Source organism: Accipiter gentilis, chromosome 22 (assembly GCF_929443795.1).
Source record: "Accipiter gentilis chromosome 22, bAccGen1.1, whole genome shotgun sequence".
Classification (NCBI taxonomy): domain Eukaryota; kingdom Metazoa; phylum Chordata; class Aves; order Accipitriformes; family Accipitridae; genus Astur; species Astur gentilis.
The window spans coordinates 4,763,412-4,784,362 of record NC_064901.1 but is presented as its reverse complement, the minus strand read 5'-3'; the positions used below and the strand labels follow the sequence as shown (position 1 = coordinate 4,784,362).

Genomic DNA, 20,951 nt, shown 5'->3' with positions numbered 1-20,951 from the left:
CAAACTGCGACGAGCCGCTGACTGACAGCGGACCAAGGGGGGCCGCGCACAGAGGGCCAACAAGGCTAACGCGGCGCCACCGGCCTGGCCCGTACCGCGCGCTGCGGCATCCCGCGCTGCGCCTCGAACCTTCCCAGCCGCGTCCGCGGCTGACGCGACGCCTGCGGGCCTTCACGCGCGAGCTCGCTCGACGCAGCGAACTCGCCCGCCCCCGTCGAGGACCTCGCGCCCCCGCCTCCCGCGCGCAGGGAGGGTGGGCGCATCACGCGCGCCGCCGGCGCCCCAGCCGCGCTGCCCGCCGGCGGCGCGCGGCTGGCCCCTGCCGAGCCCTCCCCGCCGGCAGGGGGCGCTGGCCAGGGGCCGGCAGCCGGCGCTCTCGCTCTCTCCCCCGGCGGGAGCCTCGTCGCTCGGTTACGGAGCGCGTCCTTGCCCCGCCCGCCTCCTCAAGTGGGAGCGGCGGCGGCGGCTCCTTCTTCTCCACCTCCTGCTGCTCCTGAGGCTGCGGGCCCGGCTCGTTGTCGTCCCCGAGGCCGTGCGGGGGGAGACTAGTAGGCCTCCTGCGCGGGGCCTGTGTCGGTGCGTGGCGGGGTCGCTGGCCCGTGCCGTGCCTCTCCTGCCGGCGGCCCGGCTGCGGGCGCTGCCGGGCTGTGAGGTACTTTTCTGAGAGGAGGGAGGACCTTTGCCTGCTCGAGGGGGAGAAGCGGGGCTTGGAGGAGCCCGAGGTCACTGGGTTCTGTAGGTCTAAAGCTTCTTGTGGTTACTTCGAGAAAGCGTTGAGCTTTACCCTTTCTCTCTCTTTTTTTTTTTTTCCTCGGGAGTTTCTGTCCAGCTCCCGGTTTATGCTCCCAGAGATAGAAATGGTTCACTTGTTTCCTCGAGTAAAATGCTGATAGCCATTGCCAGTGCTTAATTATACGTGTTCACAACAGTCTTGTTAAAGTCAATGGGGCCCTTAGCACAATGAAGTAGTCTTTGTAAGACTGGGTTCTGTGTTGGTATATGAAATACAAAAACTCATTTCTGTTTGAATTTACAGGCTGCACACAGTAGGAGAAAATTGCTAGAAAGCATGAGCACTTTGGACTGAGTTATGTGGAAGAGCTGAATATGATTAAGGGACATGACACTATATGCATGGAATCTCAGTGGGATAGTCTGAAGATCAAATAAGCAATAGTTACTGCTCCTAGAAACGTGAGCATTTAGCCCTTATTGGAAGATTTAACACTGGATCAATCGCACCAGTTAAGAACATTATCCTCCCCAGAGGTCAAAGAGTCCACATAAGCCTGCCATGAATATAAATAAAAATATTCGTAATTAATTCATTGGGTGTTCTGAAGTTCACAGAAAGTAAGGATCTTCTGAAGTAAGAGACATGAAAAAGCAAACTCCTGATCTCAGGGTGATGACTCAAAGAAATAAATCTGCGGAAGAAGATATTGCTGACAAAAATCAGAGAAGTTGCTCTGAAAAAGTTAACAGAGAAAATGCCACTTGTAGTCATGAAAGCACAGTTGTAAAACTGCCAGTAATAGCAGCATTTGCAGGTACCACTAAAAAAATTGTAATGCTCAAGCACCCAGCACCACCTCAGAAGCCAAGTTACTGCAGGTCTAATTTTCATGTTAATAGCTCCCCAATCTCATTAGAAAAGACGAAAGCTGTTAGTAAAGTAAAGGATAGAGTGTGTATGCTACAGATGGATCTCCAGAATTTAAACAGAGATAAAACTGAAGAAATAGGCACTGTGATTAAAGACAGTGATGAATTTTGCTCTACAGATTCTGATAAAAACAAAAGTATTTCAAGAAAGGGAAAAATAACCAGGGAAAGCTGTAAGAAGAGAAGCAGAGTGATTTCAAAAGTAAAGCAACAAGATCTAGCTGTTGAATCGGGAAGAGTGCTGAGAAAAGGAAGCAAGCAGCCAAGTGTGAGGTCTGCTCGAGAACAGTTGGAGGAGGCAAGAGATGTGACTAGACCAGACACTTCAAAAATATACGAGAACAACTTCCAGCAGAGCAAACCTGAAGAGCCTATTTCCACACCAGCATTGCCTGTGAAAGTGGTTGCAAGGTCTATTGGTGAAATAATTGCTTCCCTGCAGTCTACTTCTCCATCTCCCTCAGACCAGACGATCAAAGAACTCCTGGAGAGTGTTCTTGGCCAGAACTACAACATAAAAATGGAAGTAGGTGAACCAGAACAAGAGCAATATTTTTCTCTTGGGTAAATATTACTTTTTATAAGAGTTGTATATTTTTTTTCCAGCTCCTACAATGTGTTACAACACGGAAGCCAGACAAAACAAATGGATAAAGACACTAATGTATCACAGAATATTCTTCACTGTTTCTTCTGCCAGTTTTTTTTTGATGTCCCTTAAAAATGAAAATGAGGCAATATAAAAATATATTAAAACATAAACTCTTGTGGGATATTATTTTTATTATACTGCTTATAGTTTAATACACCTTTTTCTTTACTCTCCTTTCCCTTTTTTAAGGTTACATATTCCAGTCTGACAGATGAAAAAGTGTGTTAAATGCATTTGGGATATTGTTGGAAGTATTGCTTCTTTTAGTTATTGTTTAGGTTGTGAAGTCCTGATAAGACAAATTCTTTATTTTCACAGTTAGGTAGATTGTGTAAGCAGCTGTAAGAGAGTCCCTTCAGTTAATTACAGCAGTAGATATCAGTAGTAGTAGGCATCAGGTAGATGCTACAGAAAACTTTCCTACACTTTCACCAGAGGGTTGCTGATTAATTTGTTAACAAGACTAGTAACTTACTATCAGATGGCTCTGTGAACTCTCTTAGCAAGACTGATAGTTTTGTTCTAGTTCCAAGAGGGCTGAAACTTATGTCACAAAAATCACTATCACGCTTGGTATTCATGCTAGCATTTGTTAGGGATGCCATGGAATGAATAGACCCACGGAGGGTGAACTACTCCTTTTCAGCAGCAACTGCCTCTGCAAGGAAGTGTGGAAGACTGATGAAAAGCATATGAAACTGTGTTTTAGGAGGTGATAAAGAACATTGTTTCCCCACAACTATCAAAATGCTACCTTTTATGATCATAGAGTAGCTCTCGTAGAAAGTAAGTGTAGTACTTTATATTGCCTTAATGTGAGATTGACTGTCTTTTGATTAAATACAACAATTAGGAGAAAAAAAGAATCCTGAACTGAGTTAATTTAAATGTGTAAGTCCATGAGCAGCAATAGTCCGAAACTGCATTTCTACTAGATTTGTGTCCTCTGATTTGATATTCTTCTGAGAGCTGTTTGTGTGGTTGAGGCATTCACAGTGCGTCCCACTCTCTGTATATTTTCTGGTGTATTTCAATTGGGATTGAAATCAGAGAAGACTTTCCTCAGTGTGGCAGCATTGAGATGACCCCTCTTCATTGCTTGACTTGTATTTTAGGAATGTAATTATTTGGGACTGTTCTCTTTGTCTGGCTGAAATTCTCCATTTGGTTACAAAAATACTTCAGGCAGATGGGAAGAGGGCTAGAGAAGAACCTGGACCTGGAAAACCACTTCTTGTTCAACTTACCAGAAATAATTATTAGTGGTCAGTAACATGCTGAGTTGCATGGTTTTTCTTACTCTTTTATAAATATGTCTTATGTTCTAGGTAAGATTTTTCAAAATTTGGCCTTTAGCAAGTCCTGATTTTCTAAAATTGAAGAGAACTGATTTTCTGTTGTTTGTAGTGGGAGCTGCTGGGCTCTGAGCTTTGAAAATCTGACCTCTGGAGTACTGTGATATTTAATTCTTTATTTCTAAAACTTACATCAATCAGGTTCAAAGTAAAATGAAAATTTGAACTTGGTGATGACTTTCTGGTCTGTTTTTTTGTTTTTTAATGTTTTTTTTTAGGTATGGACATATGGACATCAGTGAGGATGAATGAGACCCTTGCTGATTACATTTTTTTTTTAAATCCAAGGCATTTGCAGCAGGTGTCTTTTGAACTTCTGTGACCTCATAAATAGGATGAAGACGCTAGCAATTCTTTATTATTATTATGCACGGTTTATTTACTTTACACTGAGCTTCAAGGCTTGCCTTCTCTAATGAAGTAAGAAATGCATTCTTTTAAATGAAATAGAAATACCTAGGAAAAGAACAGAACTACTAAAATGAAAAAAGCTCTGAGAATTAAATGTGTTTTTCATTTCTTACAAAAAAAAAATATTCTGTTCTCTTTGTCTTATTCTTGAACTTGCATTAATGACTTGTTAGCACTGATAGCTTATGATATTGCTGTGGAGGCTGAGCGCTGTTTCCCCCTCCCCATTGAAAAGAGCATTATCTGGGGAATGGAATGCCAGCTCGGTGGGACGTTAGTACTTAGCCCTGTTTCCTTTGCGGGAAATCAGTTATGAATAATGATTCCTACCACATTTTCTGTTAAAAAGTAGAATTTTTATTATAAGTATAATATAATTTCCAATGCCTGGAGTAATTTAGTTGCCTTGAGGCTTGTTGCTACCCCTGAAGTATATTGAGTTATTAAGTTACATATTGGATTTAGTATCCGTAGGAGGGTGTTTATATTCATTTTGGAAATGCATTTTCTTGGTATTCAGCTTGATGTGCAGCTTTCTTGGTGATGAACCCGCAGCTCATCTTTAGTTAGTTACTGTTTTCAGCAGATCAGTTCTTTGGTACCTCAGATGAGCTTGTGAGGGTGGTAACTAAATGAACAACATTTTTGTTCTCGAAAAATAACATCAAATTTGAATACTTCTATTAAACAAGGACTACACAGTGCACCATACTAGCAGCAAGCCAACATAAAATGTACTGTACTGTTAAAAAAACATTTCTAGCTCTTGTCAGTTAATCTCAATAGTGAGGCCTTGAGAAGATTTTCTCTGTAATGCATTAATACTCTCCCTAAAGTGGTTTGATGGAGACTAATTACTGTTGACTTGTATTTGCTTTCTATCTATCGGCAAATACAAACAAGTATTTGCTCATAACTTTACAGTATCTCACTTATTATTTGCTCTATATGTTCTTTATATTTTAGCTGATATGAAAATTATGCAACAGATCATCTACTGCTTTCTGATAAAACTGGTTTTAAGAGGCTTATTGAAAATATTTATTTCTTTTTCCCCTTAGGTGCTATAAGGTGTATTCTAAGTGTCATGGAAATGAACAAGAGACTTCAATTTATTTCATTTAGTTCTCTTTAAGTGGTGAAAACCTTACTTCTTCCTATTGTTTTTCTTATTTTCTGCTTACAGGTGGCTTGTGGAATGTTCTTCTCACAGTCTTAGCATCCATTAAAATGTAGCTAAATCAAGACCATGATGCTTTTTATTATTAGTTTGCTATTACATTGCTATTTCAGGAAGCACACATTATAAGGTTAATCATGGCAAAGGCTATGGCACTTCCTGCCACTTGCTGAAGGGAGCTGCTCAGTCTTCAGGGGTGGACACTACCATTCCTGGATACATTAAAATTTTTTTCTAGAACAGTTAACTCATATTACTTTAGATTTATTTTTTTTTTAAAGATGATTTATTTTCATAATGTTGCAAGAAACTGCCTAGAGAGAGATGTTGGGTAGATGGTTTACATGTGTGGACTTCTGAAATCTATCTATTTCTTCAAAGTTACCAGTGCAACTAATTAAGAACAATCCAGTTGTGTAGTTTGTTACATTTTATCAACAATCACTTTCCAGTTCCTTATGATCTTTAGGCCCACATCATTTATACTTGTCTTAAAAAATGCTACAGGCTTTATGGGGCAAGGACTGTCTTGCCCTGAAGTCTAACAAAATGGGAGACTAATCTTCAGTAGATCAGCAAGCTGCTCTATAATATGAGAACAAATTGTTTTTTATCGGATAGATTGTAATCTCCCAGAATGTCAAGCTTTGTCAAAGGGGTACAGGGTGATTAGCTATGTTTGTGTATAAATAACTTGTATAAATTCACCATGTTAAAATAATGTTTTAAAATATTTGTATGTTCACACGTGTAGATTGACTTTGTTTTGTCATTTATCAGGGTCTTTTCTGCACTGGTGATAGAGACTTGTCAGAACAGAGAGGAAAATAATTTATTCTAATAGCATGTAACTATCAAATGAGGAATCAAAGAAATACCAGATGAAAATATTTAAATACAACAACAACAACAACAACTTAATTTTCTGTATGTCAGGACTCGCAATGAGTCTTTTCAGCTACAAAGGATACCACAGACATATCAAAATGACTGAACATGTTAAAATAGTTTCTAGTGAATTATCAAGGGTACCTTGGGTACCTAAATAGTTTTCTACACCTGCAGGAGGAAGCCTATGGCTAATAAAGCTTTACAAAGGCACAGTAGAAATTTCCATCACAAGGTTAAAATATCAGTGCAGGAAACAGCTTCCTCAAGAGTGGGCAGAACACTCAAGAACAGATTTCCACCGGAATTAAGAGTTGCCACAGTTCTCAACACTTTTGTTTTCCAAAGTTAGATCACACCTCTTTGGCATTGTTTTTGTTAATGCAAACACACAGCCCACAGTACATATATAGACAGTACACATAATTTTATTAAAATAACAGAATGGCATTGTGCCTGTGATTCTCCCTTGGAGAGTGGACAAAAGAGAAAACACTGCACCCAAAAAAGGAAAGCAATCACATAACATGTACAGATGTCTAAAATGAAATTAAGATAATATTTGCTCATATAATTCTGTTGGTTTTGACAGAATAGGAAAATAAAATTGTAATTTACATATTATGCAATAGTTTAGAAAAGTAAGTTGATCCAGCCTGGTTCAATGAAAGGCTTTGTGAAAATTTCTCTCTGATTCCATGAATTGGATAATAAATTGCATGGGAAAAGAATTACAGTTGGCTAAGATGGACTGTAATAATTAATAGTGCATGGTAATCACCATGTTTGAAAATATGCACATGTTGCAAAGAGGAGGAAGGTTGTTTGGTATAGCTTGAGAAGATAATGCTGAATCTGTTCCTTTTAGTCTGAGTTGTTACTACATTCCTCTATTTTAGTTCTTTGCTGTCATGGTGATTAAAAAAAATTTGTTATATGAATTGTATTTTTCTTAAGCTGTCTTTTCCGTCAAAGGTAGATAAATTACTAAGGCTTTGGTTAAAAGCAAAACATCAACATGTACAATCTTCTGCAAGGCCGTAGCTTTTTATTGCTTTATAGTTTACATTTTTGCCGTAGTATGTACATTTATCACTTTGTGTTGGCCTGGGGATGCCTTTTTTTTTCCCTTTTAATTTTCTAATATGTAAGGAAAAAATTGTTGCAGCTCAGAGTATGCTTCTCACGTGGTATTAAAGTTAAATGCAAAAAGTCCTAGGCATTAGAAAAAAATTAATATTTTTAGATTGTTAGGTGGACAGTACACTCAAAGGAATAAAAATTCGACTGTGTAGAAGATTCTTACATTAAAAGCAAATGGACATTTGCAGTGCTGCCAGCAAAGGATTTTTTTCATGACGTGACAGACTGTTTCTAACACGTATTCAACTGATAGCTTTAATCTTTAATGCATTCTTGCATCAACTTGTGGCTCTGAAATATTTTTCCTAGAAGTATTTAACATTTCTGTAGCAGTTTTAAAGAACTCTATTCTAAAATGAAATGTACTTTAGATGTGATACTTCTGTTTATTACTGTTTTCTTTAAAACTTGGTTCCTCAAGCCAGTGTGTGGCACATACGGTAAAGTACGTGTGTGCTGGATTACGTACGTGTATGCTAACCAGGTGCTTAGAAAGCACACTGTCCTTAAAACTACCTTCTATTTAGAGAGTTGTTGCGGCGTTTTATTTCTGCTTTTTTTTGGTATGGATATACTGTAACCAAAGGGAACCTGTTGAACCGTTCCTTTGACGAGGAAGAATAGTATGTTTGGGAACTAAGAACGATTTCAAATTTTGTAGTAACTTTTCTGCAAGTGAAGCAATTATAATTTTCTCCTGTGAAGAAAATGATTAACTGAAAATTGCACTCAGCTGTTAAACTTCTCTGCTATAAGTAGTTCCGTGGAGAAGTTATTTATAGTGAAGAGTTAAGCATGTGCATAAATGTTTGCATAAAAAAAGATGAGCCTGAGATCATTTGTCTCTGAATGTACTTGTTGCTCTCAGACTAATTTGTGTAATGAAGACCCAAACTTTAATCTATGCATATATATTGTTTTGATGTTGTTTTGTTCTATAAGGTGGTATGAATAATTATTATTATTTTTTTTTTTTAGCATTCTTGTTTGACACTAGTTTTCTTCTCTTGCTTATACAACAGGCACCAATTGAACATGAGGAAATAAAAACTGAATCTCAAGTCTTGCCAAGTTTTCACCAAGCAAGCCTGGTAACATTCTGCATTATCTAGGAATGTTAAAATATAATAAGTTAATAGTGCTTCTATTTGCTTGCAGAGTTGTTAAGATAGGTAGTTCATATTTTAAACTGATAAAACTGGGAAGGAAATGAAATAGTCCTTAAAAACATTTTGGTACTTAATAAATCACAAGTATACCTTTATTTTTCTCTTTTTCCCTTTTGTGTCTTGTTCATTCCTTTTCTTATGGGATTTGATTCTCCAGCTGTTGGATATAATGAATTTAACTTTTATTAAGTAGCATGCTGATTAGGGCAATGGAATTGTAAGACATTGATCTATAGTCACATGTATTAGTGCCCGTCATTCTATGCCTTTCATTCAAACTGATTTTAAAATTTAAATATTTAAACTTAGATATGTTTGGGGGATTGCTTAATGTTTAGAGGCATTAATGATTTATTTGCTTTAAAGGCTCATAGATCTCTTGATATAAATTTCTGAGGTCCTTTGCCTATTACTATATTTATTTTTGGAAATCTAGTTAGCTGTTGAGGAAATATTTGGCTTAAGACAAAATTGATACAGTGTTCTAGGTGCTTCATAAAATGCATGGATGATGAAAGAATAATTGCGTATAATAAATATTGTACTGAATTACCTTTCAGGGAGCACATAAGTGTCTTTAAAAAAATGTTGTACATGCACCTTTTACATTTTTTCCCCCTTTCCCTCAGAAGACACCAGTAGTTCAGAAAGAATCTCAAGCAGCAAAAAATGAATCTCAGCCTAAAGATGAGCTGTTAACATATAATAAGCAGGTGAAGCAGGTAAGCAGGTTTAGTACTATTGTGAGATAGTATTAGTTTTCCCATGCTTAAGGTTTTTATGCTTTAGAGCATACAGAGGTCTGCAAGCTGTTTCTTTACCACCGGCCCTTTAAAAGAAGATTTTCTATAAAACAGGTCTTCATACTGGTCTTGCAGCTTAAGGTTAGAGGAAAAAACAAATTAAGGTTCGTTCGGTCAGATGTTGGGTTAGGCTTTTCTTTATGAGATTGGAAAGAAGATTACAAATGAAACAATGTATAAATAGAATCCTAATCTACATTTAACAAGTGGATGCCTTCCTGGAAAATGGCATAATGCTCAATATCCTTTTGGTTTTGTGATATTTCACACATGACAAAAACTGTCATTAAAATATCAACCCTATAAAGCTTAGATTTTCAGTAGCGAACACGTATCAAGTTTATAGAGACTACCACAGAGGAAAAATTTGTTGCTAAGACCAAATAATGTCTTTTCCCATATGTTGTCAGTTTCTAGCATTCTGGTATTGCAAGGCTATAACCAGATACTGAAATAAAACGCTAACCTTGTTCCTTCTGCAGCTTCAATGTAAATTATTACTTTGCCTTAAAGTTATTATATATGCTTATCATAAAACAGAATAACACTATTTGTGTTTAAAATGGTATAATGAGAAGGACAACCAAGAATGGGATATATTTCCACGAGGCAGTGTTATGTGCAGAGGTACCAGATAGCCTTGGCCTAAACTTGAATAAATGAGATGATCTTAAGGTTGGATAAGCTGCATGGGAAGACAGATACAGGTGTTGAAAATAAGGAGTTAAAGGGACTGAAATGAAAAGAGGATGAGAGACACCCATGTGAGATGCTTGTTGATGGCCCGATATTTGCGAGTATGTTGTTTCAAGGTCTAGTCATCATAACCCAGAGGTCTAGCCAAAATAAGAAACCTTCTGAATGTCTAAGGGCCTTGCTTCAGCTGCTTCTTCAGCTCCTCCTACTGACTGTAGCTTGGCCCTGATTGTGTCCCTTCAAGCTGCATGGAGAAAGGAATAGAGAGAGGTAGGCAAACGCCTAGAATTTCAGAGCATTAGCAACCAACTTTCCTGATAAATTTTAGGATAGCCAAGAACCAAAGATGCACACAGCTTACCCTGAAAGGCTAAGGGACAGGGGATCTCTGGGAATGAGTCACAGGGAGGTGACAGAAACTCCCCATCAGTCCTGGCACTGCATTCTGCGATGGGCCTACAGTGGACATGAAGTAGAGCCCTAAGTGGCCCGGTGATGCTGGCCTGAGCAGTTCCTGTTGGCAGGCATTCTTCTGTGGCTAAGAATTCATATTTCCTAGCAACTTTTGTGGTAGCAAAATGATGTATGGTAGATGGGTTAGAGTTCTGTTGAAGAAAATGGATGAAAATGAAATTATATTACTTTTTAAAAATTCTGCTAAATCAGAAAAAATATTGTGTTTTGAAATTTTCCTTAGGATATTTGTCTGTCTGTAGTTTAGAAATGTTTCTAATCCTTTGGTAACTGAAATCTCATGTGCCATCTGTACTTGGCTATAATGTTTTATATAATTAATATTAATAATGGTGTTTGCAGGTAGTTTTAAGAGTATACTCTGCAACATCAGTTGATCTGTTGGTTACTAAACTAAATATGCTAAATGATGTGGAAACAATACACAGCACAATGTCACTGATGGTAATTTTTATAATGTTCCAGAATATAGTAAGATTATTTATTACTTCTAATTTATATACTATTTCCAACAGTTTCCCCGTTATTTAAACAGTACTGGGGTACTGTGATGATGTTTTTTAGATATTTTAGTATTATTTGGGGCAGCATGCCACTTCTGTAATGCACTGGTGGTATTGTTGCAACAACACCCATCAGTGGTGTTCAGTGATCTTACAACACAAAGTAGTTTGCAAGATTGGCACCTGAAAAGATAACATATATTTGGTTCCATTTAACACACGTACTATGCAATTTAAATATATTATTTAATTTGAAAGTGCATGCTTTCACTTTTACACATGGAAAAAATAATGGAGACAAAATTTTAGAAAAGGAAAGAGAAATGGTTTTAAGAACCCATATATATTAGCTAAATGCTCTATCGCATCCTTAGCAGAAGTATTTCTATACAGAGTAACAGCAATGTACTGTTTATTAGTATTTCTATAGAACACTATTCTTTGGCATGTTTTTGTGATATCTTTTGCTTTGCTTAGTGGGCTGCAGGGCCCATGCAACTTGAAGATAAATTGATTGACCGGGCAGATGAACTTGCAAATTTGGTGATACACAAAGCAGTTAGATGAAAAAACCAGATATTTGCTTTAGTTATTGTAATTTTATGTTACATCTGTAACTGAATTACATAAATATTTTGAATAAAAAGTTGTGTGTTTGTTCACTGGTATTTCTACAAAGAAAATGAAATAAAATATGAGATTACATACATTTAAAATGTCCATCTAATAGTAAGTGTGTTGGCTCATGTTCTCTGATTTTAAGCTTAAAGGACTCTACTTAGTATAGTCTCCATAATTCATTAGCAAGAGTGTGTTAAAGTCCCCCTTTATGATCGGTTTCACAAAAAAGATGAGGTCACAGAACTTTGGCTTATGATTTTAAAATAGTAGCTGCTCTAATTTTAGTTTTGGAGGTTTTCATTAGCCTTATTGGTGTCTAAGACATTGACAAGTGTTGTTGAGTATCTTCTGTTACTTTGGATATCATTTACATGGCATTTTTTTCAAATTATTCGAGTATCTGGGCATTCCATAAGCTGGTAATGGCAATGCATCCAATCAGGCTACTTTTTTTCTTTAAACTGGACAAGAGATCATGACAGAAACATTTACCTGACATTCAAAAGCAAAAATCATAGTCTTATATTTGGCTCATTTTAATGATACATTTTCAGGTAGACATATTACTTTCAGACTTTTCTGTATTCCTTATTTTTGTTAGCCTATTTCCTCTATGTAAAATTTTGATTGACTTCCAGTTTCTTTGGTAAACATAAAATATCTGACTTCGGTCCTTCATATTTTTTCATGGATGTGCTGATATAAAGAGTGGTGTGGTTTCAAAAATAAACTAACAATATATGAAACCATTTTAATTTTGAGTAAGCCTTTTCAGAAGGTAGTGACTCATTTAGGTATCTTCTGCAGTTCTTAGTATCTTTTACTTGATGATTAATATGCTTGTTAATGAACTATAAACTTCCATGATTTTCATGCAGTGAGTTTTTCTAAGAACTTATATACTGCTGAAGTTATCAGTAGACATAAACATTGTGCCCACTTATATTCTGGGATAAATAAAGCATGTGAGTGAACAAAGAAGAGTAAAATCTTATGCCTTTGTGATTCATTTAACCAGATATGTGATGGAAAATCTTAATTAGAAAAGCATTTGGTTACAACAATTGTATTATTTGGGTTCTTATAAACTAAGCTAGCCAGTCTTACAGAAGTAATTACCATGGTGTATCAGGAAGAGCTGGGCAAAAAAGTGGACTTACTTTTCATATTTAGAGAGAAATTTTTTTCAAGACAAAGCACTTTAAAATTTGTTTTCCCCACTGCATTGTTCTGTTTCTGTCTGTGTTATGTTGTGATTATACTTTAATTTGTGGAACGTGCTTTGTTGTGTTATGTATGCAAGCTTTTAAGTGGAGTTCAGAAGAATCCTTTTTATTGATGGCACTTCTAGTCTGTTTTAGGAAGATGTTTAACAGTTTGCAGGAAACAGAATTGTGGAACGGTTGAGGTTGGAAGGGACCTCTGGAGGTCATCGCAGTATGGTAAACGCAGCACAAGGGTATAGATTCCGAAGTTGAGTTTGTGAAGCAGATGCAGACACTTTGGCAGCAATGATGACTTTGGTAGTTCCTTTTCCTTGCTGTTTGCTCACTCCTGGATTAGAGTGAGGTATGCCCGACAAAATTTCTATGTAGGGACTCTCTACAAAGGGAATCGGAGATCTAGATTAATTTCTACCTTCCCTCCATGCATTTTTTTAACTTTTTTTTCAACGTGGATCAGTTTTCTGATCTATTTCGCAGTGTGAAAAACAATTTTTGGCACAACTAAGCAGGTGGTGCTCTAATAAATAGGAATGAGCAGCTGTGCTTGGAAACAGTAGGAATTCCTTACATTTGTATTCCTGCTGAAGTTCCTGTATTTAATAAACATAGCCTTGAAGAAACTTTTCTAAAAATGTCATCCTTTAAACTATATGTATCTGTTAGAATTTGCTTAAAAATACAATACAAATTTTAGATGTATTCATGCTCTTCTAAGTTTAATAGTTCTGAATAGTAATATGGTTTTTATGCTTTTTTGATTATTCTCTCTGTAATATATTGACATACACTTATCTTATACACTATTCAGAAATGCAGCTTAGGTAGGGCACATTGGACATTTATTTTTATCACACTTTTCTGCTTATTCTATATCCTGAATAGCTGTGGGCGCTGCTGTGATCTGTGTATTGACAGCAGTTCTAAAGTACTCTAGTTTAATTGAATTGTTTTCTGGTGGTCAGAGTTGCTTGTGTGCCATTGCTCCTTGTTCTACTCTAGAGTGGGATATCCGTATAATAATAATATCCATATAATTTATCAGTTTGTAACACTGTGTTTATCTTCTGTTCATGAACATTTTCAGGCTCCAGCCTTGGATGCGTTACTCGTGGAAGGAAAAGCAATAACAAAAATTAAACCAGATCAAGTTCAGAAAGAGCTACAAGAAGAACACAACTTGCAACAATCTTTGCTTCCTCAGGCCTCAAATGTCAAGTAATTTTTTAATCTTATTTCATTATTATAAGAAAAATACTGAAAATATATTATTAGTGCATAGCATGAGAGGTAAGTTTGGAGAAGAAATAATGCCATCTCCCCAAATTTGGATCTGAACACTTGCAATTTCTCATCTAAATTATCAAGTTTAGTTTGGTATCTCTAGTTTTAATTTTCTATTTATCTCCTTGAAATAGTTCTGATTTATGTTTTTTAAAATCTAGAGGGCCTATTCAGTCCTTCTGTATGCAGATGAAACTTCTCTTGACTGCAGCAGAAACTGAAGTTGCTTATGTGGGGGTTGAATTTGTCCATGCAATTCCAAGCATAATCTAATCAAAATAATTAAAAACAAACAATGGAAAATACCACAAATTTAATATAAGCAATGCCAGCTGTAAGTCATCATCTTTAAATAGAGAAGATGTATTAAAAATTCATTAACTTGAATTTGTATTACAGTCAGTGCTTGTCTGAAATTCAGGAGATTTTACATGGAGAGCTGTAATTTAAGGACAACTGCTTATTACCTTGCTCTTGTCATAGATTGTATCTGTCATTCTGTAGTAGAAGTGCAGATTACAAACATAGTACAGACTGTGTCCTAATTTAACTGATCCTGTCCATCCCATGTGAAGTGAGACTCTTCAGTTTTATGGTCTTCACTGCTAATAAGATCTTTATAGATAGCTTTGTTTAGATGTACCATAGGTTGCTGCTTCACTTCTCTATTGAGAAAGGGGGGGGGGGGGAAGAAGCTTTAATTATTAGCTTTTGTTGTTCTTAGGGTCCTGAAAGGTCTATTGGATACAGAAGAGAGGCTTTTTATGGCAGGCCTAAAGTTTGTAAATGGATAATACTTTCAATTAAGTAGCTGAGAATAGTCATGGGAAAAGAATGCTTAAGTTTATGAAACAGTCAAATTGGCATTTAAGTGACCCTTTGCATGCCATTGCTTATCTGCATTGCTTAAAGATCATTTGGTTAGCAAGATTATATATTAAAACAAATAGTGTCAACAGACAATGAGTGTTTTACCTTCAATAAATACTTACTGTCAGATTATCAATGGTGCAGAAACTGCACGATTTTCTAAACCCCCCATATTTAGTGCATTAAGTGAAGGTAATGTAGGCCACACACATAGTATTGTTTTTTCATGTCCCCTTTTTTCAAAGAATGATAAATAGTCTGTTTTAGGAGAGTGTGTGCTGTAAAAACATTCACCTTTACCTGCAGCATGCCCCAAATATTTCAGTTTACATTGATAAAGCATTCAGTTCATTCAATGAAATGATAAACTTCTATACAAGAGCAGTAATGATAATGCAATAAAAATAACATTTAAATTGTTTTTATTTATTTAAATTAAATTACAAACTTAAGAAAAAAGTTCCTACAGAATTTTAGAATTATTTTGCCTGCCATCATTTACAGAAATCACTCCAAATGTTGTAAGTTCAAAGTTAAGTTGTTTCCTCTCTATTTTTGTTTGTTTGTTTGTTTTAATTGTGTGGTAATTGCATTGCAGACAAAGTGAACTGTATTAGAGCATCCTGAGGTAAACTACTAAGAACATTCATGAAGATATATACCCTCTAACAAGTTAAAAAAACAGTGTGAAATATTTATTTCTAATTTTAAATTAATGTTATCTGCTTATTAAAGCACTGATCTCTGATTTGACACTCCAAAACAGTTACTTACTTCCATTTATGCTGTAAATATATTCAATTAGTTTAAAAAAAAATAATTCTTTGCGTTAAATGGGGTTGCTGTAAGCATGCCTTAAATCCTAATCTGTCTCATGGATTGTGTGATTGAGTTGCTTTTCAAACTGGATATTTAATTTTTATGTTTAACTTTCACATTTTATTTCATTGACCCTGTTCTCATTCAGGCAAAAATGCCACTGATTTCAGTAGAGACTGGATTGTAAGATCTGGTGAAACTGTTTTGTTGAAGCATGAATTAACTAGGCTCTTTTCTGTATATTAAAGTTGTATGGCTTGAAAAAAATTATTTTGACCAGTTTTAATTAAAATAAAGATTTATTGGCATTCTTTCCTGTTGGGTTGTCATGTGCCTATAAACTTAGGGACTCAAACTACATTAATGCAACAGAGATATATCTGGTATATACTTGATGTGATAATTTCTTGAATGTGAGTCAAATTTCTGTTATATTACAATGATTTTCATTTTTTTTTACATGTGTGATTTTTATCTTTTACTTTTTTTGCTGTCATTTTTCAGAAAACTTAAGCAAATATAAAATACTATTTTTGTAACTTGAATATGTATTGCATGATGAATCAATCTTGTGTTTTTCCTTACTTCATTTTGTAGTTTTCGCTGATTTCCCCTTTATAATATCTGTTCATACAATAAGGCATAGTTCTCAATAAAACAAAAAAACAAGTTGTTGAAAGTGTCATTGTCTCAGGAAAACATCAGAAAAATAGTTAAACCTGAAAACTATTCAGTGTAATTTCAAAGTGGAATTTTAACTATTTTAATTTGGGATTTTCTCTTAAAATATGAAGGCACTTATGAACTTTAATTAAAAGTAGCATATATTTGGGGAGCCATTTCTGAGTTTTTTACATCTCAGACGTTTTCCGTATACTGCTCTTCACGTTGTAACTGTCTGCACGTTAGACATTTATTAACTTTTTAAAGTTCATACAGTAGCTGGAGACTGTTTTTAGAATTTGATCCATAGCCTATGGAAGTCAGTAGACTTTCATCATCTTCAGTACAGCTTAGATGGGAGGGTCAAATGGTAGAATTTTTAGTTTTCAAACATAGTCAAAGACCCGGTGTTTCCTCTAAATCAACAGCTGAATTGAAAAGCTAGGAAGAAGTTCAACTGATAGCATATCATAAAACTAATTCAAAGTTTCAAGGGTATTTACAAGGTACTCTGTCATGGGAGAGAATTTGCAGATGAACATATGTGTAACATTTTAACATAACATTTATTCACGTACCCTATTTAAGCTGTAAATCTTCATTACTTGGTTTAAGTCTTTAGTGTACCAAGTGAAAGCTCTACTTAAATTGGGAAAGTAAAATTGTGACTACTGCACTTATTTTTAACTTCAAAATTATTACCAACGTTTTAGCTTTTACCTGTTTTTCTTTTCTAAATAATGTGATCTCTACTTTTAGTAGAAATCACCAGGCACTTTATACCAAGTATTTATGTTAGCAATTTATGTACTATGGTCTGATGTATGTCATGATGTAGTATCTGATAAACTATGTACTTTAGAATATAGAGAATGGATACTAAGGTTCTTGATTTCTTTGTTTTCCTTTCTAGAGGTCAACATAATCCAAGCATTCATCGTCTATGTACCGCTTTTCCTAGTTTTATATTGCCTCCTTATTTACAACTGGTTTCTAGAGTTTATCATACGTTAGACAGAAGAGGTCACAATATCTTATTTACAGCAGAGGACACGGACAATAAGGAGGAAGAACCAATGTGTTCCAAAAGTATTTATTTGAAAGAGCAAGCTGAAAGGAAAAGGTATGAACTTACTTATTTTCAGAGTTACTGTGGTTTAATTAATTTTGTAAGTTAAAGGATTATATGTTGAGAAGTAACTCATGGTGTTTCAGTATTTAGTAGTTTCAAAGAAGTGCCAAGAAAAATATTTGAAAAAAATTGCCTTATTTGGTAGATGTGTTTTAAAATAATTAGAACAAGGGTACTAAAACGCTTGTAGCTTGCTTAGACTGTAAAATGTATTATTTGCTTTTAAAATAAATTGCATTTTATAGACATATTTTAAGTTATATGTCACAATTCAGGTTATAAATATATGAAGTTTTATACTTCATTCTACTCACGAGAGGTCCCATTGAAATAACAAGAAACACTGAGCAAATAGAGTAGGCTTTCTGTGAATATAAAATTCTGCAACAGTAAAAGGTTTAAAGTACACACCCACTAGCCCTTTATCACAGAGACAATCTTACCTCAATCCTGATTCTACAAGGAACAAACATAACTTTAAGTAATGGAGTGTAGTTCTGTTGAGCTCAACACATGCACAAAGTTAAGCACATACAGAACTGGGACCTAGATAAACTTGTAGTCAAAAGTATTCATTGCATATGTAAAAGGTAGTCATGTGATAACTGCAGGATCTTGCATCTTTAATGAATGAGGAGCTGAAGTAGAACAAAATGCATAATAGTTAATTTTTCTGAGGTTGATGCAGCATGTAAAAAGAGATCTGTCAAAAAAAAAATTTGTTCTATAAGAAGCAGTGAGGACATGTAGATGGATTTTGCAATAAGCCTACTCAGTTTTATCATGTTATTATATTACCAATTTTTATATTTGATGGTAGTGAATTCCTAAATCTTTGGTTTTTTTTTTTTTTTTTTTTTTTTTTTTTGGACGTGTTTTGCACTAAAATATTGTGCATAGGAATGAATATGAAGCGTATTCTTTTTTCATTGCTTATTACTTTGGTTACATTTTTGCTTTTTTGTGCTTTTCTAGTTTATATAGTAACATCAGAAAATTCAGAATTGGAGCCTTAATACTCCAAGTTTTCCCTGATGGTTTTTCAGACTGGCCATTTACTACTTGTAGTTTCTGTGTATCAACAGCTCCAGAAATATAAAATTATTGCTCATAAAGTCTGTAGTGATCTAAAGAATGGTAGAGTGGTAAATAAGGATAAGGCTAGGTCAGTTTTACAGGGCAATTTGTGTAGCTTGTTAACCTGGGCTCACTTGAAAAACATGCGTTTTAGTGCAGCCAAATGCAAGGTCATAAGGATAAGAATAGAGAATTAGGGTCATCCTTTGTAGGAGGGGAGATTGCATCCTGAAAAGCAGTAACTCTGAAAGGAGCTTTACAGTCTTGAAAGATAAGCAACAGAAGATGGCTGTGTAATACTCTCTGAACTTTAAATTAAACATGTTTACCTTAAAATAAAGGAGGTGAGACCTTACCAATAATATAGAAAAAAAGTTTTGGGATTAGAAATATTATACAGAGCTTTTCTGTTCCAAGTTAAGTGCTCTAACAACTGAGATAGTCATGTCACCACTTGTTCTGTCTCTTGGCTGCATGACTTTTGCATTCTTTTCTGCGCAACAGCTCAACTTCCTGTACTCAGAATGGTCAGATAATCTAATGGTGAGTGAGGTTTGAATCCTCAGATAAGCAATGAATTCTCATTTCCTGGCTCTCTGCTTCAATAATGAATTATCATAAAGAGGTGGAAATCACCACTCTGGGTTTTTTCCCTGTCTTATAAAAGAAAAAATATAATCACCTTGCCCTTCCTTGAAAGAATGGATGCATCCACCCTTAGAAGAAGGCTCTGTATTCTGGATTTAAAATGGAGGGAAAATTCTGCCTGCAGCCCCTGAAAAAAATCTAAGTTCCAGAGAGGGGCAGCAGATTTCCTGTTGGCTAAGTCCATGATTCTTCTTCCATATGAAGGTTTGTAGGAATGTTGTGCACTTAATGCACTTAACAGAGTGTTCCAAATACCATTCTAGGGGAGCAAGCACAAGTGTTTATTCTTGTATGCGATCTCTCTTTTTCTTGAATACTAGTTGTGTATTAAGACATTTTAAAAGATCATCATGTTGGTTTTACACAAGAGATGGTTTGAATATGTTACCTGCATGGTATAGTTTCTGACGCAAAAGGATTTGCTAAACAAAAACATAACAGACCCAGTAGTTGAGGTTTCAGTCTAGACAAATTGAGAGTAGCTATAAGATTTCAGTGTATAGCAATTAAAGTAGCAGGTTATGAAATTATCCATTACTTACAGCCTTTAAATCAAAGCTGGATTTCTTTCTGAGGTATATCCTGATTTTCATCGAGCAAATTGTGAGCTTGATGCAGAAGTACTGATGAAATTTTATTATCTGTATTATTTAGAAGGTTCGGTAATCATGATGCTTCTTTTCTGACCTTAAAATGCGAATCCATAGATTACCTTATGAAAATTTTTAGTCATTGAATTCTTTTGATGTAGTCAAGATTATCCTAACCATCAAGGATGGGTATTATTTCAGGGTATACGATTAGGCCCTGATGTTTTCCTTTGGTTTTTGTGAGCTTCTGCTTCTGTCAGGAATTTGGGTAGCATATGAATATCATTCATGGCAATAACTGAAGTCTTTGCTTTTGATTCAGCAGCATTTTCTGTCTGTTGGACAGATACAGACAGAATATAAGGACTCAGTGAGAATAAGAACACTGATCAGCATTATAAGCAGGGGTTTCAGCATACCAGTAACCCAGCCATTAACTGTTTTGCAGGTCATGGTGGAAGAGGATTTAAGGAAACTCTGAGAGAATAAATCGATGGCTGTAGTGAGCTTTTCTGAGGTGTGAGAGGCAACAAGAGGGTGGGCAAAAAGGTTTTCAAAAAGGAAAAAACCTCAAATTTAGGAAACTGGTGATGGAGTCAGAAGTCAGTGTTGGAGTTAGAAGTCACAAAACCAGAAGTTGTCGCTTTACTGATCTAGAGAGAAAAAAGGAAAGGCTGTGAAAGCTTTGAAAGCAGAGGAGCATCTTATATTTGAATGGGCTTCTCTTTTTCTATTACTTCAAAGAATGGGATAACGTTCAAAGCAAGCAACTATGATCTTTGCAGTAGTGCTTTGAATGAATGTGAAAAGAACAAGGTGATGTTTGTGTAGGCTAAAGAAATGGATGCTGCAGCAAGCGAGATACGAAATTAGATACCAGACTTTAGCTTTGTAGAGAGATTAGAAAAATACTTTAATTTTAGAATGTTGTGAATGATACATATGTTCTGAGTCTGTGTGAATGATGGGATGCTAGCGATAGTTATGAAGAAAGTAAGTAGTGGGGAGGCCATGAAGGTTGAAAAGGGAAGGCTCATAAGATCTTTATCTTTCAGCGTTGCTGAACTAGCACTGGCAGCTTCACA

General features: G+C 35.8%; 1 protein-coding gene across 1 annotated transcript in view; it reads left to right on the top strand.

Moving 5' to 3' along the window:
- Positions 1-514: 514 nt before the first annotated feature.
- TTC6 (tetratricopeptide repeat domain 6) overlaps positions 515-20,951 on the top strand; it is a 63,520-nt gene continuing 43,083 nt past the window's right edge. The window contains exons 1-6 of the mRNA XM_049826003.1: positions 515-652; positions 1,037-2,191; positions 8,317-8,385; positions 9,093-9,185; positions 13,871-14,001; positions 17,333-17,542. Of these exons, the coding sequence (XP_049681960.1) occupies positions 1,379-2,191; positions 8,317-8,385; positions 9,093-9,185; positions 13,871-14,001; positions 17,333-17,542 (1,316 nt within the window). The 5' untranslated portion in view covers positions 515-652; positions 1,037-1,378. The remainder of the gene's footprint in view (positions 653-1,036; positions 2,192-8,316; positions 8,386-9,092; positions 9,186-13,870; positions 14,002-17,332; positions 17,543-20,951) is intronic.